Source organism: Psittacula echo, assembly GCF_963264785.1.
Source record: "Psittacula echo genome assembly, chromosome: 16".
NCBI lineage: Eukaryota > Metazoa > Chordata > Aves > Psittaciformes > Psittacidae > Psittacula > Psittacula echo.
In genome coordinates this window covers 10,921,868-10,949,239 of record NC_137752.1, presented here as the reverse complement: position 1 = coordinate 10,949,239, position 27,372 = coordinate 10,921,868, and the positions used below count along the sequence as shown (strand labels likewise).

At 62.7% G+C, this 27,372-nt stretch overlaps 4 protein-coding genes across 5 annotated transcripts; 3 read left to right on the top strand and 1 right to left on the bottom strand.

The window, feature by feature from the left end:
* Window positions 1–2,633: 2,633 nt before the first annotated feature.
* On the top strand, window positions 2,634–5,870 carry AJM1 (apical junction component 1 homolog; the record flags this gene model as incomplete). The annotated part of the gene is made up of 1 exon (XM_080630632.1): window positions 2,634–5,870. The coding sequence occupies one exon, from the start codon at window positions 2,634–2,636 to the stop codon at window positions 5,868–5,870; it is 3,237 nt and encodes a 1,078-aa protein (XP_080486758.1).
* A 1,086-nt stretch (window positions 5,871–6,956) lies between these two features.
* Window positions 6,957–8,135, top strand: PHPT1 (phosphohistidine phosphatase 1). The gene is made up of 3 exons (XM_080630616.1): window positions 6,957–7,101; window positions 7,237–7,361; window positions 7,752–8,135. The coding sequence occupies exons 1-3, from the start codon at window positions 6,963–6,965 to the stop codon at window positions 7,842–7,844; spliced, it is 357 nt and encodes a 118-aa protein (XP_080486742.1). The 5' UTR covers window positions 6,957–6,962; the 3' UTR covers window positions 7,845–8,135.
* A 2,594-nt stretch (window positions 8,136–10,729) lies between these two features.
* Window positions 10,730–22,008, top strand: MAMDC4 (MAM domain containing 4; the record flags this gene model as incomplete). Its single annotated transcript, XM_080630555.1, has 29 exons — window positions 10,730–10,832; window positions 11,385–11,498; window positions 11,669–11,842; window positions 12,059–12,184; window positions 12,465–12,610; window positions 12,739–12,823; window positions 13,040–13,168; window positions 13,442–13,588; window positions 13,738–13,817; window positions 14,091–14,249; window positions 14,826–14,910; window positions 15,180–15,329; window positions 15,399–15,512; window positions 15,664–15,795; window positions 16,054–16,184; window positions 16,277–16,382; window positions 16,666–16,782; window positions 16,992–17,126; window positions 17,204–17,334; window positions 17,612–17,828; window positions 18,788–18,925; window positions 19,007–19,128; window positions 19,225–19,315; window positions 19,437–19,583; window positions 19,860–19,994; window positions 20,647–20,774; window positions 21,039–21,153; window positions 21,261–21,436; window positions 21,961–22,008. 29 exons carry the CDS (start codon window positions 10,730–10,732, stop codon window positions 22,006–22,008), a joined length of 3,681 nt encoding a protein of 1,226 aa, XP_080486681.1.
* Window positions 22,009–23,208: 1,200 nt separating this feature from the next.
* On the bottom strand, window positions 23,209–26,583 carry EDF1 (endothelial differentiation related factor 1). 2 transcript variants are annotated; one of them, XM_080630413.1, is made up of 5 exons: window positions 26,385–26,572; window positions 26,167–26,218; window positions 25,001–25,161; window positions 24,316–24,409; window positions 23,209–23,775 (listed from the first exon to the last, which is right to left on the bottom strand). In XM_080630413.1, the coding sequence occupies exons 1-5, from the start codon at window positions 26,460–26,462 to the stop codon at window positions 23,714–23,716; spliced, it is 447 nt and encodes a 148-aa protein (XP_080486539.1). In that variant the 5' UTR covers window positions 26,463–26,572; the 3' UTR covers window positions 23,209–23,713. The 2 variants fall into 2 exon arrangements, with proteins under 2 accessions (XP_080486539.1, XP_080486540.1); XM_080630414.1 differs by lacking the exon at window positions 24,316–24,409 and having other exon boundaries at window positions 26,385–26,583.
* Window positions 26,584–27,372: the final 789 nt, after the last annotated feature.

The window sequence follows — 27,372 nt, the reverse complement described above, 5'->3', positions numbered from 1 at the left end:
CACCCACACCCCCCTCGCACCCACACTCTCCATGCACCCACACCCCCCTCGCACCCACACTCTCCATGCACCCACACCCCCCTCACACCCACACTCCCCACACAGAGCAGGAATGATTGGGAGAAACCATGGCAACCTGTGGGCTCTGCGGGCACAGGGTGTGCGAGGGGGGGGGGACAGGGACCTGCCACTGCCCATGGGATGTGGTGCCCATGTCCCTAGGGATGTGCACAGTGGCCTCGGGGGCTGCAACTCCATGTGGCTCAGCAGTGCTGCAGCTGCAGGGGTGTCTCAGGGTGCTCCATATCCCATCCTGTATCCCCCTCCCCCCACCATGGCCAGGGCTGCCCTAGGACCCTCACGTGCCTCTTTGATTTTGCAGAGCTGGGATGGAGCCACTGCAGAGCCCTCGGCCAGGTCACCCCCTGCTCCCCCTCCCTGCTGCTGCCAGACCAGGTAGGACCCTGGGTTGTGGTTCCCTGCCGCCAGCCACCCTGACAGCATGGAGATGGGCTTCCCAATGCCATCATCAGCATGGCTGCAGCATGGGTGCTGCCTGCCTGGACCCAGCCCAGCTCTCAAGCACTGTAATGCAGCCAGGCTGATGCTGAACCACCACTATGGAAACAAACGTTTCCTCTCAGCCTCAGAGGCACTGGAATCCCCATCTCCTCCTGGCATCAAGATCTCCCCAGCCTACCCCATGGACAGACATCCCAACCTCACTGGCCTCACCTCAACTCCAGCATCTGCCTCCCTGCTTTGGGGTGAGACAGGGCTTTAGCTGGGTAGAGAGAGGCAACCCAAGCTGCCCCCCATCTCTGCATAGTCCATGCTGCTGCTCACTGAATAAAGTATCTTCCTTTTCTCCCAGAAACACCTTCCTGTGGTCCTCTGCTGCTGTTCAAAGCCAAACACCTTTTGCTGGTCTTTGCTGTGCACCTTTAGTGCCTTGTGGAACAGCTGGTGCCCACCTTGGCCAAACCCTCATAGGATGTAATAACCATTAAAGCTGGCCAGGTGTCTCTGCCGTGGGCAAAGCAGGTGGCACATCCACTTGGTGCCAGTCACTTGGGGGGAGCTTGTGCTCATGTCCCCCCTTGTCACACAGCAGGGTCACACGTGGTGGGAGCCCTGCGCACCCTGGCAGCATTGCCCAGGAGCAGGTGGGTGCGTGGTGCTGGTGCTCGGTGGGTGCTAGACCCCACATCTCACAGGAGCTGCAGCTGCCATCCCACCTCTCCAGCCCTGGACACATGTCACAGCCACAGGATGCAAGAGAAGACAAAACCGGTCGGCGCAGAGCCAGTGCAGCCCCTCACAGCAGGGTTATTGCAGAGAAACCCTGGTCTGTGTTGCTCAGAGCTGTGGGGAGCAATGGAGGAGTTGCTGCTGGCATGTGGGGTTGGGGCACCTGACACAGCACCCCTCTACCCAGCCCTGGTACCACTCTGCTGGAACCAATGAGCCCCCAGGGAGTGATGTCTCTGCAAGCAGTGGCACTGAAGACATTTGCTGTAAGAGAGCACAGAGCCAGGCTGAGACAGCTGGGCTGGTCCAGCTGGAGAAGGCTCCTTAAGAGGAGACCTTAGAGCAGCTCCCAGTGCCTAAACGGGCCACAAGAAACCTGGAGAGGGGCTTTGAACAAGGGCCTGTAGGGATAGAACAAGGGGAATGGCTTTAACCTGCCAGAGGGGAGACTGAGATGAGCTCTTAGGCAGAAGCTCTTCCCTGTGAGGGTGCTGAGGCGCTGGCCCAGGGTGCCCAGAGAAGCTGTGGCTGCCCCATCCCTGGCAGTGTTCAAGGCCAGGTTGGACACAGGGGCTTGGAGCAAGCTGCTCCAGTGGAAGGGGTCCCTGCCCGTGGCAGGGGTTGGAACTGGATGAGCTTGGAGCTGGATGAGCTTTAAGGTCCCTTCCAACACAAACCAGGCTGGGATTCTACGACTGTTGGCACCCCGCAGGAGTGTTTGTGGGCCATGGTGGGCACAGCCTCTTGCATCCCTGGAGCCCCAGAGCTGTGTGAGCTTCACAGCCACCACAGTGGGTGCTCATGGCACCCATCCTGGAGTGGTGCTCCTGTCTGCATTGATGGTGCTCGGTACAGCGTGTGCTGGGATGTGGGGACACATGATCACAGAGTGGGGAGTCAGGCACGTGCTTCCCATCTGCTGTGGAAACCCCTGATGCTGCCATCTCCTGTCATGCTGCACAAGGGTCCCCATGTCCTGCACACCAGTAACAGGGCACAGTGGTTGGTGGCCTCCTCTCCTGCAGTGAGCTGGCACACCGCCCTGCTGCCTGCAGTGCCTGGAGCACTCATGGGTACTCTGCCATCCCCTCTGTTATTTGCACCCCAAATGGAGGTGCAAATTGGATTGAAGTCCTTTTCCCCCATTTGGGATCCGACTATTGACAGCAGCAGCAGAGGCTGGGATGTCTCCGAGCCCTCATTTCTGAGGATGTGGCCAAACTTCCCGCTCAAGCCAGGAGCTGTGGGGATATATCCAGTGCTGTCAAGGCTTCTGAGGTCCCCGTTGGGATTCAGGCACCTCGTCTGTTCTCTTGCAGGGCCGGCTTCCTTCCTCTGAGGCCATCTGAAGGGGAGCTGGCAGGAGAATAGTCGCTTTTAAGATGACACGAACAGACCCACCTGACATCCTCGTGTCTACGGTGTACCAAGACATAAAGGTGGCCACTGCAGCCCCCAGGGATTCCGTTGTCTGCCAGCCCCTGGCACAATGTGATGCCTCCATGTCCTCGTCCCTGCCCCGCGAGCCGCAGCCCTTCAACAAGCGCCACTGCAGGAGCTTCGACTTCGACGAGTCGCTGGAGGAGCAGCTGGGCATCCCCGCGGCCATGGAGCACCCGTGCCCGCACCCCGGCACCCCGGAGCCCACGCCAGGGCCGCCGGGCAGGCGGGTGCCCCCGAAGCCGGACCCTTACGCCTGCAGAGCCCCGGCACCGAGAAGCGAGCCGAAGCGCCGCGCCCGCTCCAAGAGCGCGCCGCGGGTCAAGACCACCTTCACCCCGGTGCCCATCGCGGTCTCGGCGTCGCCGCCGCTGGCCCGGCGCGGGCGCGAGGTGCTGCGGGTGGCACGAGAGCCCTCCCGGCCCGAGCCCTCGCCGCGCCGTGAGAGCCAGGCTCCGCTGCGAGCCATGGCCAACGAGGTGCACCCCATCAAGCTGCAGCCGCAGCGCAGCAGCGTCAGCCGCATCTCCCCGCTCTGCCTGGGCAGCAACTGCTTCGAGGAGGGACCGGGGAGCAAGGCGGGGGCCAGCCCCCATGTCAAGTGCCGGGTGGACATTAAGCCAGATGAGGCGGTGCTGGTGCACGCAGCGCGCAGCCTGCGGGCAGCGCAGGGCCGGCAGGAGCCGCCGCGCTGGCCCCGCGCTGCTGTCCGCAGCCTGGCGGTGCCGGGGGGGCGGCAGGCATCCGCGTCCCGCACGCCCACCCCCAGCGACTCCTACAGCGGGGATCCCCCGTACCTGCCCTATCCCGGAGAGTACTACGAGGCAGACCCCCGGGCGCTGGCGTATCAGACAGTGCCGGTGCCGGCCTCGCGGGAGTTCAGGGAATACCCCGACAGGGGCTGCATGACCTTCTCGGCTCCCGGCGTCCCCGCCAAGTTCTTCTATGCAGAGGAGCCGGCGCGATGCCCCAGCCCCGCCATGCCTCTGCGCAGCTCCGGCTACGCCAGCTACCCCTACCCCGGCCGCCACGCTGTCCCCCAGCACTTCTACACCGAGGACCCGGCCAAAGCCGCCGTTCACACGGTGCCACCCCGGACGTTGTATGTGGAGGAGCCCCGGGGCTACCCGGTGCAGGAGGCACCCACCCGCGCCTTCTACGGGGACGAGCCCCGCTTTTACCCACCCCGCGGCACCCCGGTCAAAACCCTCTATGCTGAGGACGCCCGGACGTACCCAGCCCTCGGCTCCTCGGCTCGGGTCTTCTATGCCGAGGACTACGGGAAGTACCGGGAGCGGGAGATGATGTCGCGGACGTGCCCCCCGCCCCGCAGCACGCAGCCCTTGCACTTCAGCGACTGGTACGGCCCCAAGCGGGCCGCGCTGCCCTACCAGACCCTGCAAGTGTCACGCTTCGCCCCGCAGCCAGCAGGGCACGAGGCCATGGTCTCCTCCTGGCACGCCAGCTACGGAGTAACCCCCCCGCGGCTGGGCCGGGAGACCCAGCACTACTCTAAGTCCTGGGATAACATCCTGGCGCCGGCAGTGCACAGGGAGGAGGTCCTGCAGCGCGGGCGCAGCTACGAGAACCTGCTCACCCGAGAGCAGCACCGTGCCTTATCCCCCGAGGAGCGCCGCCAGCCGGTGGTGATCAACCTGTCGAGCTCGCCCAAGCGCTACGCCGCCCTGTCCCTCTCGGAGAGCTCCATCCTTGAGAGGGTACATGCCGATGGTGGCCGCGGCCCCCCAGGCCGCTCCTGGTACGTCACGCCGGAGATCACCATCACTGACAACGACATCCGTGCCGACGGGATGGGCAGGAGCGAGAGGCGCTCGGCTAGCTGGGACATGCTGGACGGGGGGCGGGAGCACGGGCCCTACGCTGTGCCCAGTGTCTCGCAGCCTGTCCCCAGGGAGAGCAGCTCCGGGCGCCAGCGCAGCCTGGAGCAGTTGGATGAGCTCATCACCGACCTTGTCATCGACTACAAGCCGACATCGGGCCACCGTGCCGGGGACAGGGACAGCCTTGCCGAGCAGCTCAAACAGCTCCTGGGCACCACTGCCACAGGGGCCCCACGGCGGGGCGAGGGCAGGAGGGGTCCTTCCGGCACATCCGACATGCCCCGGCCCACAAAGGAGCAGCCAGGCCCCAGTTCCCGCACCAGCGCACCGCGCCCCTCACCTGCCCCTGTGCCTGCCGGCACCTTTGAGAAGTCCCCGGACAACTGCTCCCCTGACCTGAGTGCAGAAGAGGATGACATGATGATGTGCTCCAACGCCAAGTGCCGGCGGACAGAGACCATGTTCAACGCCTGCCTCTACTTCAAGTCGTGCCACAGCTGCTACACCTATTACTGCTCCCGGCACTGCCGCCGTGAGGACTGGGACACGCACAAGGAGAGCTGTGTCTATGGGCGGGTGGGCAGCGTCTGCCGCCACGTCCTGCAGTTCTGCCGTGAGAACACCGAGGTGCACAAGGCCTTCTCACGCATTGCCAAGGTGGGCTACCTCTCCCGTGGCCGTGGTGTCCTCTTCCTGGGCTTCCCCAATGCCGGCTCGGCGGAGAACTTCCTCCAGTTTGGGCTGGAGAGTTTGCTGATGTCCCCCACTTACCTGTCTCTGCGGGAGCTGGACAGCTACTCGGACAACCTGGGGGAGTACGCCCGGGAGCTGCGGGAGACGGGCAACCAGTATGACCCTGATGAATGTTTCCTCCTGAATGTAACTGTGGCTGTCACTCAAAAAGTGCCGGACAAGCCATCTCCAAAGATGCAGGTGCCGACGGTCAGGAAATACGCCAAGGTGGCCTTAGCCTCCTCCAGCCCCGAGAAGAAGATCCTGAAGAAGGAGCGGGACATGGAGACGCTGATCCTGACGCCGCCCCCTGGCACGGCAGATATCGACAAGGAGGGCGAGGAGGGCCGCAAGGCACGGGAGGTCTGCTTCATCAACATCCAGCGCGAGCTGCGCATCCGCGGCGTCTTCCTGCGCCATGAGTTCCCCGCTGTCTATGAGCAGCTCTGCGACTTCGTGGAGAGTAACAAGCGCTTCACCCCCACCACCATCTACCCCATCGACAAGAGGACAGGCAAACAGTTCATGTGCATGATCATGGCAGCCTCCGAGCCCCGCACACTCGACTGGGTGGCCAGCCCCAACCTCCTGGATGACATCATGTAAACATGGGGTGGGGACCCCTCCAGCATCCCCCGGCTCACACCCCTTTGTAGATAGGTGTTGCCCTGTCAGCACGGTGGGACAGGGACCCCCTCTCAGATGTGGCAGGGAGGGGAGGAGGAGGCTGCAATGGGCTGCGATGGGCTGCAGGCAGCCGGCATCGGTTTGGGGGGCTGCAGGTGGGGGTGCTGTAGGGCACAGGAGCATTGGCTAAGGTTTGCCATGGGGCACAGGTCCCAGCCAGCCCCTTGGCACGACCCCAAAGAGCCCTCTCGGGGTGATTAATGCTTGCTCAGAGAGAGGGCACCCCAAGGACCGCCAGCCTCTGCCCACTGGCCAGCCTGGCTGCCTGCACACACAGAGGCCCCTGTGCCTGCCTGCACCCAGAGCCCTGCACAGCGCCCCAGGGTCCACCGCAGCGGTCCTGGGGCTGTGCAGAGCCTGGGGTGCTGCTGGCAGCCCTGCAGGGATGCACTGGTGCGGTCTGCGGTGGGAGCGAGTGCCACAAGGTCGCTGCTCCTTCGAGTCTGTGTCCTGAGCACGTCACTGCGTGATCGTCTTGTACAGCGGGGACCCCGCGCGGGAGCTGTAACGCACCCGCGGATGCCCCCGGGAACCCATCAGGCAGGGCAGGGGCTGCGGCGAGCCCCGGCTGTACCCATGGCTGCGTGTGGAGCCGGGCAGGTGAAGGCTCCGCATGGGGCTACCGCGGCGGGGAGGTCTGACTGCGGCCGAGGGCCTTGGGGCTGCCCCAGGGAGGTGCCGGGGCACCGGCGGAGGGCAGAGCCGGTCGAAGGCACGGCCCGGCTCTTCGCCGCTCGCCCGGGGCTGCCCCATGGTCCTGCCCAGCCCCGGGAGCGCTGCCAGTAAGGGTGCCGCGGGCCAGCTCCCGGCCGGGCCGCCCCTCGCACCGCCCTCAGCACCACAACCGAGCCCCGACACCGCGGGGAGAAGCCCCAGGAGAATCCCCCCGGTACCGCCCCGGTACCCGGGGCCAGGGCCCCGCCCCGCCGGTGGGCGGGCACCCGTGGGCGGTGCCGGGCGCTGGTTGGCAGCGGCGGCGGAAGGGGCGGGGCGCGGGGCGGGGCGGGCGCGATGGCGGCGGCGCTCTCGGGGGTCCGGGACGTGGAGATCGACGGTGACGGCGTGTTCAAGTACGTGCTGGTGCGCGTGCGCGCGCCTGGCGCGCCCGGGAAGGACGTCGTGCGCGGGCACGGCTGGGCCGAGTACCACGGTGAGGGACGCGCGCACCCGCGGTACCGGGGCTGCCCCGCGCCGCGGCTCCTCCTGGGGCTCGGGCGGTGTGTGCCCTTCCCCCCCCCCCCCCCCCCCGGCGCGTTCCCGGCACCACCGGTCCCTCTCCCCGCAGCCGACATCTACGAGCGGACGGCGGCGGAGCTGGCGCGGCAGGGCCTGGAATGCGAGTGCCTGGGGGGCGGCCGGCTCGCCCACCGCCCCCAGGAGAGGAAGATCCACGTCTACGGATACTCGGTGGTAAGCGGGGGCCGGGGTGCGGCGGGGGGGACAGGTCTCACACCCCCGTGGGCGCGGCCGCTTCCTCCCGATGCCGCGCGGGTTCTCGCGCCGGGCGCGCTGCTCGGGGGTGCGTGCATCGCGTCTCCGTGGCACGCGGGGAGGGTGTCGGTGGTGCCGGTGCCTGTTTTCCCAGCTCCAGGGTGGCACCACCCGCTGTCCGGCAGCCGGGGCCGGGCGGAGCTGCCCGTGGCCTGAGCCGCCGCTGCAGAGGGGTCGGAGCCCACCGGTGGTTCACGGGCTCAGCGGCGTCTGTCGCTGCTGGGGTTGCTGCCGAACCTTCTGGTTGCCGTGAGCGCCCCCGTGGGTGGTGTTACTGGCACTACTTGGGGCCCCTCTTTCCTCTGCCAGGGCTTCGGGCGAGCCGACCACTCCGTGACTACGGAAAAGCTGAAGGCCGAGTACCCAGACTACGAGATCACCTGGGCAGATGAAGGCTACTGACTCCTCTGCGCGGGCTGCAGCAGCGGCACCAGCCTGGAGCTGGTGCAGCCAGACCCGGTGTTGGGGTGGTGGCAGCAGGCTCCCAGTGCTCTGGGCTCTCCTGGTTTTCCTTTCTGTTGAACTCGCGTGTTCTCCACCGTCACCGGACTTCCCATGTGCCGGTGGGTGGTCCCACCTCCCCAGCACGGCAGAGCTTCGATGAAGCCGGGGAGTGCCCTCCCCTGACATCCCCGGTGGCGACGGGATTTGTCCCACATGTGTATGTGAGAATTAAACACACTGGGCAGCGCAGCATCCACGGCTAGGTCTGCTCCTTTTCCTGGTCTGGGATGTAGCCCCCCATAACAGGAGTGACTTCCCAGATTTCCAGCCAATAAGAGGGGCCTGATCCTGGAGCTGGCAGGGTCTGGGGTGGGGACAGCTGGGGGGATGTTAGGATTAGCCTTGGGAAGGGGGAGAAGGAGGCGATGGGTCCCCAGTGCCTGGTGGACGGAATGGCAGGGTTACCACCCTCTTCCCCTGTTGGGAGGGAGCTGAGCTGCCCTGGAGCGTGGCTGGGAGACCATGCTTGTTCCCACCCATAAGGTGGTCACACCTTGAGGTAGAGCATCTTTTTGACTGCAGCCCTCTGGACAGCCAGACCTAGCTCCTGTCCCTCAGTCTTGCCAAGGGAGACTGCTTGTACTCCCAGTGAGAAGTGGGGTGGGACTGGGAAAAGCTGCTGAAGCCTTCGGTGCCAGGAGAGGTAGAGGGACATATGCTGGTTAGGCTGCCAGGTGGATCGCTTGATCACCATCTCATACAAGGTTGGGACTGGAGGAACCTTAACCCCCTGGTCCCAGCCCTGTTTCACTTGTCAGACTAAGATCTTTTGTGCTCCTGGCTCCTTGCCTGGCTGCTCTGCCTGCTGCTGCCTCCCTGCCTTCCCCTTTTGCCATCAGGGATGTAGGCTACCTAGACAGGCGGTGGGTTCCTCTGTGCCTGAAGCCATGCAGGGTCAGCACACCCTGCCCCCCAGCTCAGGCCCAGTGTCCTGCCTCAAACTCAGAAGGAGATCATGAGGGATAGGAATGAGCTTCATGGGGCAGGCGGGGGGTGTGGGACCACTGCACAGCCAGTGGCTCAGGGCTGGAGCTCAGTCTCCTGTGGAGGATGGTGCCCGCCAGCCTGGCAAGCTGGGCTGCTCTAGACAAACAGCTCTGCTGTGCCTAGATTTGACCTCCTGCAAGGTGTTGACCATCTGGGGTCAACATCTGCAGATCAGCATCTCCATGCTGGGGTGAATGTCACACAACAGTCATGAGTGCACTCAACACTGGTGGCTGTTAGGTGGGGGCTGAGTGCCCTGCACTGGTTGCACGGACGCAACTCTGGAGATGTCCAGTCCATCCTTTACCCCAGCAGAGCCAGCTCCTCTCTGCACCCTCCTGTCAGGTCTTTATACACATGGGTGACAATCTGCTGTGCCTTCTCCAGTTTGGGCAGCTTCAGCTCTCTCAGCCTGACCTCATGGGAAGCTGAGTCCCTTTATCGTCATCACAGTTCGCTCCAGTCCAATGGAGCCCAATCTCTGCCCAATCTCTGTACTGGGGATCCACAACATCCCTTTATGTCTCCTCAGTGCAGGAGGAAGGAATCAGACCTGCTGGAGATGCTCCAGAAAGCCGGTGGCTGCTCTGCTTAAGCTCAGTTTAGTACCCATCAGGGTTCCAAGCAGCTGGGGAAGGGCAGGGCTCCTGCCTGCAGGCACTGCCAGCACCGAGACATGGGGCTGGGAGGATGCAGGTACCGACCCTTCTCACACTCAGGGAAGGACTGAACCCTGTGCTTTACTGCGCGTGATGCAATCACCTGCAATCTGCTGTCCAAGGCCATCGACAGGAGAGGAGAAACCTCCACACACAGCTTCAGCCGCAGGGGCCCAGCCTCAGGCACGGGGACTGCAAAAGCAGCAGCAGGAGGCTCTGCTGGGGCTGGGGAAGAGGTCAATGTCTGGAGTGATGCTGCTGAGAGCCTGAGGAAGGGGCACTGCCCTGGAGGGATCTGCCAGGCTGCTCTGCCTGGAGCAGGCAGGCTGAGCCCCCCCTCCTGCCTGCCCTCGGCAGGGCTGGGGTGTGCTAAGGCAGCTCAGCTGGGTGCTGGGTCAGGCTGTGAAACACCATGGGATGTGTCCTGCCTGTCCCTGCCTTCCCTCCCAGCCTGTTCTAAACCTTCGGACACTGAGTTTTGTTCTAAATTCAAAGCTCCAACATTTTTAAGGCTAACTCACTCCAGTCCTGAGTATTCCTGCCTGCTGCGGCTCACTGTTGCCTGGCTGCATCATGACTCATTTATACCTTTCCTGCCTTGGGGTTGCTCCTTGCACTCCATTCCCCCCACCCTTTAGCACAACTGTCATCCCTGGCCACCCCGTGCCTCTCATCCAGAGATTCTCCCTCTGCTCCCTGTGCTCAGAGACTATCATGTTTTTCTTCCCTGTGGATGAACATGACACAGCCCAGCAGCTGGCACATCATGGCCCCCAGGCCCCTGGCAGAGGTGCCAGTTTCTCCCTCAGAGCTGGCAGCATCGGTGACTTGGTGGGAAGAAGTGGCGTTTTCCCTGTCTGAGCCAGTGTGTGCCAGCCAACCCCATCCTGGTCAGAGCAGCACCCAGCATCTTGTCCTGGTTGGAAAAAGGGGGCTAAAAAAGAGTGGTTCAATAAGGTCTCCTAGGGCTGGATGCAGAGCTGCCCATTCACCATCTGTGATGCTGTGGTGGTGCCGGGCAGCAGGACCACGGGTGACCTGTCCCAGCCCGGTCATAAACCCTGCTTGCGGGGCTGGGAAGCAGATAACAGTGGGGCTGAAGTCCAGGGGAGCAGATTCCAGCCCTGGGCTCCTAGCATGGCCTCCCCCACCAGTCCCGTGCCTCTCCCAGCTCTGTTTCACCGTCGCCGTGGCCCAGAGATGTCGGGGCAGAAGGTGCTCACCCTCCTGCTGCTGCTGGGTGAGCTCTGCCGCCGCGGAAGTGCTGCTGTGGGGAGGGAAGGGGCTATGGCGCTGCTGCTCCGCTTCGTTCCCCCCCAGCGCGGGCTCCCATGGGGATCGCTGCTGCCCCAGCTCTGGGGGGTTGCGCTGTTGGGGGGAGCAGGAGCAGATGCAGCCCTGCAAAACCCTCCTCTGGGCTCCACTGACAGCCCGGGGTTTCGCAGGGCAATGGCTGGGCTGGGAATCACCGATGCCTTTGGGCATTGCGGGATGTTCCCAGATTTCCTATTCTTCCCAAAACCGGGTGTGAGCCCCGGCAGAGGGGTAGGATATCCAGGGCCGGGGGGTCAGCAGGACCCGGGGTGTGCGGGAGCAGGGCTGGCAGTGGGACACGGCAGAGCAGATGTGGAGCTGTGGGGCACTGGTGGGTTCCTGTCCAGGGAATGGAGCCACTGAGAGCTCAGCGCTCCCCGGCACGGTCCCAGGATGGGAGCCCAGTGTCCCTTGCAGAGCCCGTGTGCTGGCACCGCTGCTGCCCCTGCCCTGTGCAGTGCCGTTGTCTCTCCCACAGCCGGCTCCGTCCTCCCCCGCGGCTCCAGCAGTGCCCGCAGCTGCGGCAGCGCGGCCGAGGAGCTCTGCAACTTCATCTGCGACTGTGGCAACTGCTTCGACGAGAACCAGTGCGGTGGGTGCCCCCCCAGCCCCTGCCGCGCTCCGGGTGATGGTGCGAGGGCGCTGTGGGTGCAGGACCGCGGGGTGGATGCAGGTCCATGGTGTGGATGCAGGTCCATGGGGTGGGTGCAGGATCCTGAGATGGCCCCAGCGCTGCCCTGACGCCCCATCTGCCTGCCCCAGGGTATCTGCATGGCTCAGCGGTGCTGGGCACCTCCTTTACCTGTGACTTCGAGGACGGCACCTGTGGCTGGCAGGATGTGAGCACCTCAGTGTACAGATGGGTGCGGAACCACGCCAGCCTGGCCGCGTGGGGCACGGGGCCCCACTCGGATCACACCCTGGGCACCGACCTGGGTAAGCAGGAGCTACTTGGTTGCTGAGCAGGCTCCAGGCACTCACAGCACCGCACCACATGGCCATGGGTGTCCTGAAGGCAGGGGTGCCGGGACACCCATCTTTGTAGGGTGCAGGGGATGCAGCAGACCCATGGTGGGCAGGAGCAGTGCCAGCCACAGCTCCGGTGCCATCCCATGGGGCTGCAGCCCCTGCTCTGCTCTCTGCTGTCCCCAGGGTGGTTCATGCTGACTGTGTCCCCCCCGGCAAAGACTACAGCCACCGCCTGGCTCAGGTCACCCGTGATGCGGGAAGCAGCCGCCACATGCGAGATCAGGGCCTGGTATCACATCTCAGGCAATGGTGAGGGCTCCTTGGTGGGCACAGACAGGTCTCGGTGCACCAGGCACAGGGAAGCTATGACGGGGGCAGTGGGGATGGATGGGGCCATCTGCCCCCATGGCAGGGACAAAGCCACCAGCACCTTGAGATGGGTCCTTGCCTTTTCTCCCATCTCTATGCTCCACAAGCAGAGCTGACAGGACGTAGGGGTCCCAGCTCTGGTCTCCAGAGCTGGCAGGGCTCAGTTCGTCCCTAGGGGTATGCCAGGATGCCCGTGACCACATCCTGGGCATCCCCACAGTGCTTGACCAGACAGAGTGGCCAATGCTGCGCCTGGCCATGGCACACAGGGACGAGGTGGTGGAGCTGTGGCAGAGCCCTGGGCATGGAGGCGAGGGCTGGCACCACCTGGTTGCGTACCCAGGCCGAGTGACGGGAGAGTTCCAGGTGAGACAGGGCAGTGTTCAGCTCTGCAAGCTGGGCTGGCAGAGCTGGGTGATGCCCCGGCAGCTGAGGACACCTGGGCAGCTCAGGCTGATGCTCTGCTTGTGCCATCCCCATCCTCCCATCGGCAGCTCATCTTCTCCCTGACACAACCACCCATGTGTGGGGCAGAGCTGGCGCTTGATGACATTGTCTTCAAGAATTGTGGCTTGCAGGGTGAGTCCCACATCTGCTGGGATGAGATGTGAGCTGGGAATTGGTTTGACCTTTGGTCTGGGAGCTCTGCTGTGTCTCGGGGCTGCCTTGTCCAGGCCAAGGCAAGGCAGCAAAGTCTGTCCCTCAAGTAACTCCAGGGAGGGATATGGGGGAGCCCAGGATGTGCGGGGGTCCCTATGGGTCCAGCCACCCTCTGACAGTGTCCCACCGCCCCAGAGCTGGGGCAGCAGGTCTGCGGGGCGGAGGAGAGTCGCTGCAGCCGCGGCTCCTGTGTGGCACAGCACCGCTTTTGCGATGGCACCGATGACTGCGGAGATGGCTCGGATGAGGATCCAACACAATGCAGTGAGCATGCCTGGCCCCAGAGAGGGGTCCTGCCCACCGGCACCCCCAGCCACACAGATGGGCTGTGGGTCTGCACTGATGGGGCAAAGCTGGGCGGTGGGGCTGTCAGGGGTCACCCCAGCTCTGCCCTGTGGCTGTGCAGCCGGAGGGGCAAAATCACCCCAAGAGCTTTCTGGAGGGGTGACAAAAGCCCGGCCCATTGCAGGGACCCCCCTGTTGTGGGGAAGGCTGGGACCCCACCCCTGGGTCACTGCTCCCTCTCCCTGCCCACAGCATCCTTCAAGCTCTGCTCCTTCGAGCAGAACCTCTGCAGTTGGGAGGCAGAGGCTGGGCAGCCGGCATGGGAGAGGAACATGAGCCTGAACCTGGGCACTGTGCATGGCTTTCCCAGCCGGGACCACAGCAGTAACAGCAGGGCAGGTACCTGTGCACCAGCACCCCAGGGGAGCCCCACCGCAGATCCGTGGGGCATTGCTGGCACATTCCTGGGCCCAGCTTAAAGCTGTGCCAGGAAAAGAGCATCTTGCACCACCATGGTGCCACCAGCCCCTTCCCGGCATCTCCTGCAGGGTTTTTCCTCCACGTGGGCAGCGCCGGTGGCACAGCACGGCTCAGCAGTGTCACTCTCCAGGCCACCAACTCCTGCTCTGTGAGTCACTCCTGGAACGCCACACCACGGCCTGTGTGGGCACATGGGGCTGGGCTGCGGTTGATCCTTTCCTTGTGATGAGTGGAGAGATTTGGGGGTTGTTCGGATGGGCAGCAGCATTTTGAGGTGGTTTGGTGGCATCTCTGGTGCCTGTTGCCAGCTCTTAGCTCCTCCAACCCCACCTTTGAGAGTATCCCCTGGCTGTGCTGTGGGTGCAGTAGGCTGCTCCTACCCTGGGGTGCTGGGGTTTGCTCATCCCCTCCCCATTCCCAGCTCGTGCTATACTGTCACCTCCATGGCTCGGCCACCGGCAGCCTCAGCATCTCCTATGTGACCAACTTCACCAAGCACTTGGTGAGGGAGAGGACAGGGGACCTGGGCAGCCTCTGGGTCCGGGAGAGAGTGGACTTCAACGTGATGGGCAGCTTCAAGGTGGGCAGGTGCCTGTGGGATGGGGCGCACAGACACCCCAGTACACACCTATAGGACCAGAGTTTAACTGGGAACTGGGCACCAGAGCTGGGCCTCTGATGTTGGTGTTTGCCACCCTTGTGTCCTTGTGCCCACATGTCCAAACCCCCTACCGGCCCTCCCAGCCCAGTGACCACCCCACTGGAGAGGGTGTCTGCATTCTTCCCATGTTACCCCATGCCTTCATGCTTCCTGTCTGCTGTCCGCTATGGCTACACACACAACCCAACCCTCTCCCAAATGGCCCTAGAGGGAACCCCAATGGCACCCTAAGAGTACCCTGGGCAAACACAGGCCATGGTGATGTGCATGGGCAGCACCATCTTCCCAGGCCCACCGCAGCCCTGCCAGCCCTTTCAGCCTCAGCATCACCCTGCTGAGCCCATCCCTGGAGGAAGCACAGTTGGCCAGTCACAGGAGTGGGGTCCCCCCGTCCCACAGCTCCCCTCTGTCACCCTGTACCCAGTGCCATCTCCAACCCTCTCCATGCAGTGTCAGACCCTATGGTGACGGTGGTGGCGTGGTACTTCTCTGCAGGTGCTGATCGAGGGAGTGGCTGGCAGCTCAGGGACCGTGGCTATTGATGACCTGATCCTGTCTCCGGGCTGTGTGCAGGAGCCAGGTGAGCCTGAGCGTCCCCAGTCCCACTCCGGCACAGGCCATGTCCCTGAGTGCTTTGTGCCCACGGCACCATCCCTATGGGACACACCGCGGGGTCTGCCGTGGCAGTCACTTGTCACAAGTCCCATAGCTTGGTGCCCCTTCTCCCGTGCCAAATCCTCCTGCCCGTGCAGTGTCCAGCAGGGCAGGGATAGGGAATGGGGAGCCCGGGCGGGGCGGCGCTGCCGCTGCTCTCGCCGCTGCTCCCATCCCGGGGGGTTTCTCCACCAGAGCAGCCCTCGACCGCGCTGCCGAGCCTGGGGGGAGCCGGTCCCTGCGCGGCCGCGGAGCTGGCGTGTGACAGCGGCGAGTGCATCGCGGCGGATCTGGGTTGCGACTTCGCTGCGACCTGCGCGGACGGCTCGGACGAGACGCGCTGCGGTGAGCGGCAGCCCCGGTGGCACGGCCGGGACGCGGGCGCTGTGCGGGGCTGAGCCTGGGCTCTTGCAGGAGCAACCACCTTCGAGGCGGGGCCCGGGGGCTGGCACGACGTCAGCGTGGGGCGGCTGCGCTGGGGGCTGCAGAGCATCAGCGAGCCCCAGCCCGCCGGCACCGTCCTCGCAGGTGAGGCTGCTCCTCCACTGAGATGGAGCTCTGGTCCCCAGGGTGCAGGGCCCCCCGCTCCCACCTTCCACGGGTGGAGGTGATGGTGGGCAGCGTGCTTGGTGCGTGCTGCCGGGGGTGTCCCAGCCTCTCAGGGTGTTTCCATCCCCAGGGGCTTTCCTGGCCGTCCAGGCAGGAGAAGGACAAATGGTGGCTGCTGCCAAGGCCCTCACGCCTCTGCTGGGCCCCTCTGGCCCTGCCTGTGCCATGGAGATGAGCTACCACATCCACAGCAGCCCCCAAGGTAACCCCCTGCCTGCCCTGGGGTGCCCGGCCTGCACCCTGCCTGCCTCTGCCTGCTCCCTGCCCCCACGGCACCGGCAGATCCCCCTGCCCCTTCCTGACTTGGCTGCTGCTCAGCCCTGCTCTACCCCATCACACTGCCCTGGAGCCGTGGTGTCCCAGTCCCCCATGTCGGTGGGCTGCAGGCTGCTGGGGCTATGGGGGGCTCTGGTGGGGGTGCTGCTGGTGCCCACAGACTCAGCATCACCTCTTGTGCCAGGCTTCCTCGCTGTCAGCATCTCGGATCACACCACTGGCACCTCCCATGTGGCCTGGCACACTGAGGGACAGGGCGGCACAGCCGAGGGACACATCCACGTCCTGCTGGGAGAGAGGAGCCGACCCTTCCAGGTGCTCCTGAAGCACAAGGGACCAGTGCAGTCGGCTGCAGCGGGGCAGTACCAGGCACCCGGGGCTCATTGCCGCTGTCACACTGCCCTCAGGTTGAGCTGCTGGCACTGGTGGATCTGCAGGACTCGGCAAGCGCTGCCGTGGATAATGTGACATTTGTGCAGTGCCACCCTGACATGGTGCCACCAACAGCCACAGGTACGGCCATGGGCAAGTCGGCAGGGAGGGCAGCTGAAGGCAGGAGGGGGCCCCCAGCCCATGAGGGCTGCCTGGTACTGTCACCCTGCCCTCAGCCTAGGGACAGCATCACAGTGCAGAAGCTCTGAGGTAGGGCTGAACACACATCCTGTTTCTAGACACCTGCATGGGGTGAATCTGGGAAGGGGCAGGCAGGCAGAGGGAAGGGGACACTGGGAGGACCTGTTTGCTTTTGGGGTGCCCTGTCCCTGCTCCCTCATTGTTATCATCTCTCTCTGGCCAGAGCTGTCCTGCAACTTTGAGAAGGGCATGTGTGGCTGGTACCAGGATCAGTCCAGTGACTTCAAATGGGTCCGTGGCACAGGGCAGGGGCAGGGCTCCGATCACACCACAGGCTCAGGTAAGGGACTGGCTCCTTTCCTAGGGGCCCCAGGCAGCCCAGGGCACCCACAGCCTCCTGTCCCCAGTGCTGGGATGTGCCCATGGGGTGAGACCAACCAGGGACAGGCTGGAGACACCCGGATCCAGGTTGAGGGCGCAGGTGATGTGGGTGCAGCTCTGAGCACCCGTGTCCATGTCCAATCCACCCTGGCTGTCCCGGACACTCAGGCTACTTCCTGATCGCGGACCCCTCTGCGCTGTGGAGCCGCGGGCAGCGGGCGCAGCTCATCACCTACCTGCAGGAGCCCGCTGCCACTGCGCGCTGCCTGTCCTTCTGGTACCGCCTGGCTGGCGCGCAGATCGGTACGCAGCCTCCTCCCCGGGGGACAGCTGGGACCCTGCAGGCTCAGGACGGCTGCTCCATTCTGTCCTTGTCACAGGCACCCTGAACCTCAAGCTGCAGCTGGAGGGAGCAGAGAAGACAGTGCTCTGGACCCAGCGGGGCACCCACGGCAGTGTCTGGCACCGGGGACGGGCAACACTGCCTGCTACGGGCCAGCATCGATACTGGGTGAGCACTGGGCACCCCCATGCAACTGGGTTCTGGTAGGGTGCAGTCCATCTGATGGTGCTGCATTAGGGTCAGTCCATCTGACGGGGCTGTGTTGGGGTCAGTCCATCTGATGGGGTTGTGTTGGGGTCAGTCCATCTCATGGGGCTGTGTTGGGGTCAGTCCATCTGATGATGCTGTGTTGGGGTCAGTCCATCCGATGGGGTTGTGTTGGGGTCAGTCCATCTCATGGGGCATTGTTGGGGTCAGTCCATCTGATGGGGCTGTCTCGGTGCAGGTGGCATTCGAGGCCCTGCGGGACGGGTTCCTTGGGGACATGGCGCTGGATGACCTGGCCCTGACAGCAGGACCCTGTGGGGCTGAGCTCTCCTGCTCCTTCGAGGCAGACGCCTGTGGGCTGGTAGGCAGCGGGCAGCGGGGATGGCTGCGGCAGAGCAACAGCACCGGCACCACTGCTGGGCCCCCAGCCGACCACACCACCGGCACTGCAGCAGGTACCGGCCTCACAGCTTCCTGGGGAGCACCCTGCCTGCCCTGAGCACCCTGCTTGCACTGAGTTCCCTGCCTGCCCTCCCTGCCTGTGCTGAGCACTCTGCCTGCCCTGAGCACCCTGCCTGCACTGAGCTCCCTGCCTGCCCTGAGTGCCCTGCCTGCCCCCCCTGCCTGAGCTGATCACCCTGCCTGAGCTGAGCTCCCTGCCTGCTGTCCCTGCCTGCCCTGAGCACGCTGCCTGCCCTGAGTGCCCTGCCTGCCCTGAGCACGCTGCCTGCCCTGAGCGCCCTGCCTGCCCTGTGCTCTACCTGCCCTGTGCTCTGCCTGCCCTGTGCCTTTCCTAACCTGCTTATCTGCCTTGTGTCCTGCCTGCCCAGGATGTGAAGAGGGAATTACTGGGCTCCTCAGTACAAGACAGACAAGGAGCTGCTGCAAAGGGTCTAGCAGAGACCAATAAGGATGCTCAGGGGTTTGGAGCATCTCTCTGATGAGATTTCAGGAGCTGGGTTCTCAGTCTGGAGAAGAGCAGACTGAGAGGGGAACCCATCAGTGCAGATCAGTATCTCAAAGGTGGGTGCCAGCAGGATGGTGCCAGACTCTTTCCAGTGGTGCCCAGTGACAGGATGAGGAGCAACAGCCATAAACTAGCACACAACAAGTTTCACCTCAACATGAGGAAGAATTTTCCTTTGAGGGTGTCAGAGCCCTGGCACAGGCTGCCCAGGGGGGTTGTGGAGCCTCCCTCTCTGAAGACATCCCAAACCCATCATGGGCACGTTCCTGTGTGACCTGCTCTGGGAGGCCCTGCCCTGTCAAGCGGTTGCACTGGATGAGCTCCATAGAGAGACCCTAATGATGCTGGGATTCTGGATGGGGCTCCCCAAGCCAGGGGAGATCCCCAGCCCCAGTGGTCCCCTGGGGCTGACTGGAGGGTCACAGAGCTGAGGCTTCCCTCCCACAGGCCATTACCTGGTGGTGAGCACGGGCAGGGACTCCCTGCCCACAGGGCACGTGGCTGCCCTCACCTCCCAGCCCTATCAGCCCTCGGCACCTGCCCAGTGCCTGGCTTTCTGGTACCAGCTGAGCGCCAGCACTCCAGGTGAGCACCAGGACCCTGGGGGCACCTCGGGATGGGGGGGTCCCACACAGACCCTGCCTCATGGTGGGTGCCCTGGTGCAGGCTCCCTCGGGGTGTTTGTGGAGCAGAGCGGGGTGCGGAGGAGGGTGCTGGCTGTGAGCAGTGCGGAAGGGGATGCCTGGCACCGTGGCCACGCCACTGTGGAGGCAGACGGGGACTGGCAGGTGAGACAGGGCAGGGCACTGGGCAGCTGCGGCAGGGAGGGGGACGGGGAGGCACGTGGCAGCCCTCTGCCCCCCTGCACCCCTGCCCACCTGCAGGTGATGTTTGAGGTGGTGGGAGCTGGGGGTGACCATGGGTACATTGCACTGGATGACCTGCACGTGTCGGATGGAGCCTGCCCCGAGCCAGGTGAGAGGGGCATGGGGCACCCATGGGGGCATGCAGCCATGGGGGTGGGTCTTGGGTTTCCCCCCCCGCTGCTGTCTCCCTCCATGCAGTGGGTACATCACAGTCCCCCCTTCCCTCCCAGCATCCTGTGACTTCGAGCAGGACATGTGCGGCTGGAGCAGCCCTGCGGACCCCCGCCTGCACAGCTTTGCCTGGGGCTGGAAGAGTGGGGTCCCCCTCACCAAGTACCCTGGCCCCGAGCAGGATCACACCCTGGGCACAAAGAATGGTAGGAGACACGCATCCTCCTGGGGCACCCTGCTGTGGTTGGAGTGAGGAAGAGGAGCTGGGGATGGATGGGGTCACCCCTGAATGTCCCCCCAGTATGTCAAGGGGGTCTGGCTCCACAGCATCCATGTCCCCTCTTTGCCCCCTTCAGTACCAAACACAGCAAGGAGTGGGGCTGGGGATGCAATTCTCTGGGCATTGCCCTGAGCACTCTGAGGGGGACACATGGCGGGGCTGTAGCACTGGGGATGCCCTGTGCTCTGTCGCTGACATCCAGGTCACTACGTGCACTTCGACACCAGTGTGCTGGGCCCGGGGGGCACCACTGCCCTGCTGGAGAGCCAGTATCTGCCTGCTGCTGCCGATTCCTGCCTGCGGTTCTGGTACCACATGGACATCCCAGAGCATCTCTGTAAGCACAGGCAGGAGGTGTTGCCCCTGGGGAGGATGTCCTGAGCCCAGATGAGAGCAGGGGGCTAGGCCAGGGACTGCAAACACTATCCCATCCATAGGACCACACTGGGGCTGTTCAGCCTGGAGAGGAGAAGCTGCATGGAGACCTCAGAGCAGTTTCCTCAGAGCAGTATCTGAAGAGGGCTACAAGGATGCTGAAGAGGGACTTTTTGTCAGGGACTGTAGTGATAGGACAAGGGCTGATGGGTTCAAACTGAAAGAGAGGAGACTGAGATGAGCTCTTAGGCAGAAGCTCTTCCCTGTGAGGGTGCTGAGGCGCTGGCACAGGGTGCCCAGAGAAGCTGTGGCTGCCCCATCCCTGGCAGTGTTCAAGGCCAGGTTGGACACAGGGGCTTGGAGCAAGCTGCTCCAGTGGAAGGTGTCCCTGCCTGTGGCAGGGGTTGGAACTGGATGAGCTTTAAGCTCCCTTCAACCCGAACCATTCAATGATCTGATGACCATGGGCACTCTGGTTCAGCTCTGGTCGAGCTGTGGGGATGCCCATTCCCACTGGATGTTGCCAACCCAGTGGAGGATGCCACAGCGCAGGAAGCCCAGTGGCTCTCGGAGGCTGTGGGTTGATGCTGGGACCCCTGTTCCCTTCGCTGCAGCCTGCGGGGACCTGCGGGTGGTGCTGCAGAGCGCGGCGGGGCAGCGCACGCTGTGGAGTGCAGCAGGGCACCGGGGCCAGGGCTGGCAGAGCGGTGCGGTTCCGGTGCAGAGCCCCGGCGCCTTCCAGGTGAGGGGGGGCGCCCGAGATGCAGGGTGCCGTGTGCGGTGCAGGGTAGCATAGGGGGTGCAGGGTGCTATAGGGGGTGCAGGGTGCCGTGTGTGGTGCAGGGTGCCGTGTGGGGTGCATGGTGCTGTGTGGGTGCAAGGTAGCATAGGGGGTGCAGGGTGTCACACGTGGTGCAGGGTGTTGTGTGGGGTGCAGGGTGCCGTATGGGGTGCACGTGGCCCCTCCCCATGCAGCAGCCCCCCCAGGCCCCACCTTCCCCGGCAGATCATCTTTGAGGTGACCACAAGGACGTGGCCGATGGAGGGGACGGTGGCACTGGATGACATCGCTTACAGCGCCGGGGCAAGCTGCCATTCCAGCCCGGAGCTGCCAGGGCAAGGTGCGGGAATTACTGTGGCTGTGAGGGTGCGCCTGGCGCTGCTAGGGGCGCTGCGCTCGGGCTGCGGCCGCAGCCAGCTCTTCCGGCAGCATCTCCTTCCCTTGCAGAGCGCTCCACCGGCAGCTTTGTGACAGAGGCGGTGGTCGGTGTCCTCTTGGCCATCATCATCCTGGCGCTGGCGGCTGCCGGCGGCTGGTGTTGGGTGAAGCGGCGCGGGCTGCCGAGCGCGCCGCCGGCGGAGGGCAGCTCCCCCCAGGGCTTCGACAACATCACCTTCCGAGACGTGAGCGCGGGGGGCATTTCTCCCTTGTCCCAACCTCGCCAAAAGCTCCCCTAATGCAGCTCCCCCCGCCCCGAGCCTGCGCTCAGCCAGCACTGCGGGGGGGCGGGGGGGCAAAAGGCCCTGCCTCTTATCTGCTGGCGGCAAAGGAGTGACCTGCGCTCTGGGGCTGACTCAGAAATGCTGCTGCCGCCGCCAGGCAGCTATTGCAGGAGGAGCTGAGGCTGCTTTTCGTGCCCAGGCCCTGCAGGGAGCAGGTCCTGCAGGCATGGCTCATCCTCTTCAAGCCAGCAGCTCAGACCCTGAGAGCAGCTTGAGCTGCAGTTTGATTTGGTGCCATGTAGTCCACAGCAAAGCCACCAGCCCCAAGGCAGACCCCACAAGAGGCTTGGAGCCCCCCTGGGGGGATTGGTTCCTCTGCTGGGGCCACGGGGGGCTGGCAGGCAGGTTCTCTCTGCAGCCTAGAAGAAGTCCTTGTATTTCTAATGAGCTGGTTGTAAACTGATTCCCTTCTCCTTTCTCGACAGGACAAGGTCATTATAGCTCCCATGCCAAAAGAAGGGGATGTCAATTGAAATCATGAGCCAGCAGCAGTCGTTGCCTACTGCAGAGCATCCCTCCCACAGCACCTCACACTCCAGCAGCCGCCTCCAGCTTTCAGCATCCTGCAGCAGGGGCTGGCTGTGGGCGCCCACCCGGGGGTGCCAGCCCCATGCAGGAACCTGCCACTGCCTCCGCACCTCCAAAACGTTGTCTTTTGTAACATGAACGTTTTGTGCCAAGACGTGGTGATGTGCCTGTGCTTTGGTGGGTGCTGCCCCCAGGAGCTCCTTGCAGGGGCCACCCTCATCTGAGCAGTAGAAGGGGCAAAGTGCACAGTCCCAGCCAGGCCAAGGGCTGTGCAGATCAGGGGGCTGCCTGGGGCACAAGCCCCTTCCCACACCCAAGAGCTCCCAGGGCAGTGAGCTGCTTCTGCTGGTGTTGGAGGTTTAGGGAGGGTGGAGGAGTGGCCAAGGGGGACAGGGAGCAGCACCAGGGCACCACACAGCATACCTGAGGGCAGCCCTGACCCTGTATGGGTGCCCACCCCTCACCCAGGCCCCTGCACGCTGGACTCCTTTCTTCCTGCCCCAGCTTTCAGAACCGTATTTAATCCTGCACAAGCCTTGAACAGCTCACAGCCAGACCCGCCACGGACATACAAGAGCTCCCAGACCGGTTCAGCTCATTGAGGATCCTGCTCACCTCATCCCCAGAGCTTGTCCAGAGGGGATTGGGGCATGCTGCTTCCCCAGTCTGTGACCAAAGCCTGTCCATCCTCTCACCCTTCAGCTCTGTCCCACTTAGGTTGTGCCACAGCCACATCAAGCAGCATCCCTACAGCTCCATCACTGTCCTGCCCCAGCAGTGCGCTGCAGGAAGAAGCTCCCAGCAAGCTGGGCTGCTGGGAGCTGGGGAAGGGAGGTAAGAAGTAGGGAGGGTTCAGACCTCCTACAGTGCCCAAGTGATCATCTCCACATCCGCCGCACACTGCAAAACTCGACTCCACTCACCTCTGCACCAGATCAAACCACAGAATTGATTTCATCCGTGGGCTGTGAGCCAGAGCTGCAGTCCTCCCCAGCAGGGAGGGGAGGCTGTGATAGCTCCGCCTGCTCCCCAGACACTCCAGGTATTCCCATTAATTACACTTCCAGAAGGAAGAGGGTGCTGCAGCTTCAGTCACACCCAACCCAAATTTACTACAAGCTGGTAAACACGCAGCAACTGCCCTGTGCAACTGAAGGGTATCAAACTTTATTATAGATCTCTTTAAAACAGGCTGGAAGGAAGAAACAGAAATGTCATTGCAATGCAGTGACAGAGGTGTCACTTCAAATGCAGACACCGGGCAAGCCCCAACTCTCCCACATTATTTATATATAAGATATCACACCCGCCCCCAAATTGTTCCAATTAAGTGACTGCATTTCAGACCACCCCAAGTGCCTTAACATTAGCTCTAAACACCAAGACGCACATGGGTTCTGGCAAATCAGATGCTGTATTTGGGGGGGTTTAGCTCCTCAATCTCTGGAAAGGAGGAAGGAAAAACACAATCAGGAGAATTGCTTCTTTAAGGTTGCTTTTTTACAGCAGGTACAGATTCGGCAGATTTCCCCCCCAAAGCAAGTCTGAAACCCTCTTGTTCAGCTTGGCAATATGAAGAGAGCTCCTGGTGGTTAAGGAGAACCAGCCAGACGAGATCAGTCTGAACAAACTGATTTCGAGGCTTTGTTGTCATTTCCCCTTGGGGCCGGTTTCCAGTGGTTTTCCAATATCCTTCCCACGCAGTTTAAGGCCTGGAACAAGACAAAGGAGATGACCACCATCAGTTGCCATCATCACTCCATCATTCACCTGGTAACTTTATGTCCTCACATGTTTGCTATATGGAAGAGAATGACTGTAGGGGACCCAGAGGGAGGGAGAATCCTACTTTAGATCCTAGGAGCACCAGACTCACTTCAGACAAAGCTCCAACTCTTGCTTGTGCATTATCTTCCTAGAATATGGTATCTGAATTGGCCTGAGAGAGCAACACCAACACTTTCCCAAGTATCATCAGGCCTTCATGGGTCCTAGTATCTCTCTGATTTTGGGGGAAAAGCAAACAGGGGTGGTCCCCAGGGAATGGCCCCCCACACGGAGATGAACAAAGAACAAGAGCTCCATGTTCTGGTTTCAGGCAGCAGACCCAGGTTTTGTAGAACAAAGCTGCATGCACAGTAACCAGCAGCCAGTGACTGCTCCTGACGTGGAACATGGAAATAACTTACACCAGAACACCCCTCTTAGGCACTGAATGTGTGCCATGTATTTTGTTTCCCTTCTCCACTTACGGATGGCTCTCTCAATCTTGCCCATGACCTGGTTGTTGGGGATAGCTCGTCCCGACTCGTAGTCAGCGATAACTTGCGGCTTTTCATTGATTTTCTACAACAAGAGGCTGAGTCTCAAGCCCTGGCTCTTGACACTGAACCCCTCAGCACAGCCCCACACTGCTCACACACATAACAACAGCCTTGAATTATGCCAGAATCAGAAGACAAAGCGCTACTTCTAGGCTCACTCCACCACCACTATCGCCTCCCTCCCCTGTTTGGGTCTCACAGCAATGGTGACATGCATCCTGGACAGGCTGCTACTTCCCTCGGCCTCCCAGGAGGAGCAGGAACACTCCACACTGCTGCTCTTTAAGACAGTAGCAGGTTTCCGAATGCTGTGTCAGGCCCAGATGGTATCAGCAAAACCTCATGTCACTGCTGAGATGATGGGAGAAGGGCAAAACAGCCTCCTCCCAGCTCACCAGCGATCCATCTGCAAGCAGTGTACAAGGGCTGCACAACCCCTAAACCGTTCCCCAGGTAAATAACCCTGCCTGGAGAGCAGCCACCAGAGATGCCACGTTCACCGGACTTCCTGCTCATGACACCACTCCACTGCAGTTGCCCAGGAGGAGACAGGAAGAGCATCCACCTTCACTTAAAGCTGCGTGGGGAGACTGGGAGCAGGGGCTGTACTCACGGTGGCCAAATCCTTCTGGGTCATGCCCTTGCTCTGCCGGCCTTGCTGGATCACTTTGCCCACCTCCAGGGGAACTCTGTCATGGTGCAGCTCTTCTGTCTCCCGATCGAGCTTGGCTGTGTTCTTTGTAATGAAGTGTTGTTTGTTCTGGCCTGCTGCCCCTGTCACCCAAAGCAAGAACAAACCAAACCAAAACAAACCAAGGACAAACAAAACAAGGCTCAGCGCTGTGCCCAACAGTATCAAGGTGCTTTTTCTAAGCTCTCAGCTGCTCAGCATCCCAGGGAGCTTCCAAGATTTCAATGTGCCAACATCAGCACAGATCCTGCCCATCAGAGAACACATTATCTTAATCCTGTTGATGCTGGTGTCTAAACACAGCCACGCAGAGCCCACCACTTTCTCCATTTCCCATCTGAACTTCACTCCAGACAGGCAAGATCTCACTATGGCTTGGAGATTTATCATTCAGCTTTGGTCCAGACACACGTTTGTGCTACAACATGTGGGGGGGGGTAACACCCAAACTTGAGCGGGGTTTGCTCAGGTACTAAGGCAGCACAAAGAGTAAGCTTTTAATCAATTTTCTGATTCCTTTCATAAGTAAACTCTAACTGTACTTGGCTCTGCTGAACGCATGAGGTTCAAAACATGCTGTTTGGTTTGCCTCATCGCAGTTTGAATATTTCCTCCAACATTAGTCTCCGATGTTCAGTCTCTTGATAAAACTGACTAAACCTCCTTTGAGGAGTCTCTCTTTATTTCCCACCACCCTGATCTCACCCCTATGGCAAGAGAACCTGAGAATTTACACCAGAGGAAACGGGGTATTTTTAAAGAGGAACGCCACAGAAGTGCCAGCGGTTAAACCCTCGGGCACTCATCATCAACACGAGAAATCAGCTGCAGAAATTGCGAGTCTAAAGTTCGTGAAAGATTCCCCAAGATCTGGGCTCAGCTCCAGACGAGAACCTCGGCCCCGGCTACAGGGAGCACTGCCGGTGGCAGGGCGCGGGGCTGCGCGGCCCCATCCTCTGGCTCAGCTGCGGGGTGCTACTTCCGTCCCCCGCTGCAGGAGCCTCTGGCACCGCCTCAGCTCCAGCTGCGGGGCCGGTCCCCACCCGGGCCCCCGCTCCGCGCTGCGGAGCCACCCGCGCGATACCCACATTTCTTGGAAGTCTCCACGTCCTCCCCGCGCCGCTGGGCCGCCAGGATCGCCTGCGGAGAGGAGAGGGGCCGCGGTGAGCGCTCCGCCGCTGGAGCCATTCCCTGCGCGGCAGCCTGGCCCCGGCCGCCGGCTCGCCAGGGCCTGGCCGCCGGTGTACGCGGACCCCGACTTCGGCTTCGCCCGGGGCCGCTCCGCCGTCGCCCGCCACCCGCTGACCTGCTTGGACTTGGCCTGGGCCGCGCTAGGCCCCTTCTTGCGCAGCACCGTGACCGTGTCCCAGTCGCTCTCCGCCATGGCACCGGCACGACCCCTCCCGCGGCCGCGCCCGCCGCTCAGGGGCGCACCCCAACGCCCGCCCCCGGGAGGTGACGCCTGGCGCTGCTCACGCCGATAGGAAGGCGCTCCCGTCCTTCAAGGAGCGGCAGCCTCTCATTGGTGGAGAGACGAGCGCTCGCAGTGGGCGGGACTTTGGCAGGCTCCGCGGACTCAGCGCTATAATGGCGACCCGGTGTGACGCAGTTGTACACAATAGGCGCAGGAACATAGCGATCAACCTTGTCGCTGTTCGATTGGCTGGTGTACACGCCAGGCTGGAGGAGGGCGGGCTCGCGCTTTGCACGCGATAGGCTGCGTGCCTGCCAATCACCCAGTACCCGCAGGGGATTGGCTCAATCCTCGGCGCTGTCAACACCGCTGGCCAATAATCACGCCCTGACCCACTGGGCGGCTCCGTGGCTGCTCCTTCCGCTCTCGGCCGCCGCAGGTCCCGTTCGGGCGAGGTTTGGCCTCTCCCGCTGCCAGTCCCGGGTTCTGCCGCCGGAGGCGCTCTGCGCCTCTGCGCGGGCAGGTGGGGAGGCTGTGTGGGGACCCGGGGAGCGCCGTTCTCCGAGTGCGTTACTCCGTGATGCTCCGCCGGACGCAGGTGTACCCGGAGCGGCCTCTGGTGGTTCCGCCCCGCGGCTGGTGCTACACACACGCGGCTCTTGGGAGCGGCGCGTCCTGCTCGGGACACGGGTGGTGCGGGAGGCGGAGAAGGGGTTTCTCCCCCGCCGAGTTGCATCACCCAGCCGAGAGCTTCAGCAGCGCGGCCGCTTCCCCGGGAGCGCGCAGCTGTGCCGAGAACTAGGACGTTGCTACCCGCGGGGACGGTAGCGGGCACGTCCGCGAGCAGCTGCCGGGTGCCATTCCCGGTGCTGCCTCCTGC

Bases quoted from the DNA above. Each gene is read 5' to 3' on its own strand.
- PHPT1 (XM_080630616.1), top strand. From the start codon at position 6,963: ATGGCGGCGGCGCTCTCGGGGGTCCGGGACGTGGAGATCGACGGTGAC. The intron at 7,102-7,236 runs GTGAGGGACGCG...CTCTCCCCGCAG, and splicing joins CGGCTGGGCCGAGTACCACG to CCGACATCTACGAGCGGACG. The intron at 7,362-7,751 runs GTAAGCGGGGGC...TTCCTCTGCCAG, and splicing joins ACGTCTACGGATACTCGGTG to GGCTTCGGGCGAGCCGACCA.
- EDF1 (XM_080630413.1), bottom strand. From the start codon at position 26,462: ATGGCGGAGAGCGACTGGGACACGGTCACGGTGCTGCGCAAGAAGGGG. The intron at 26,219-26,384 runs GTCAGCGGGTGG...TCCTCTCCGCAG, and splicing joins CCCAGGCCAAGTCCAAGCAG to GCGATCCTGGCGGCCCAGCG. The intron at 25,162-26,166 runs GTGGGTATCGCG...TTTGGGTGACAG, and splicing joins CGTGGAGACTTCCAAGAAAT to GGGCAGCAGGCCAGAACAAA.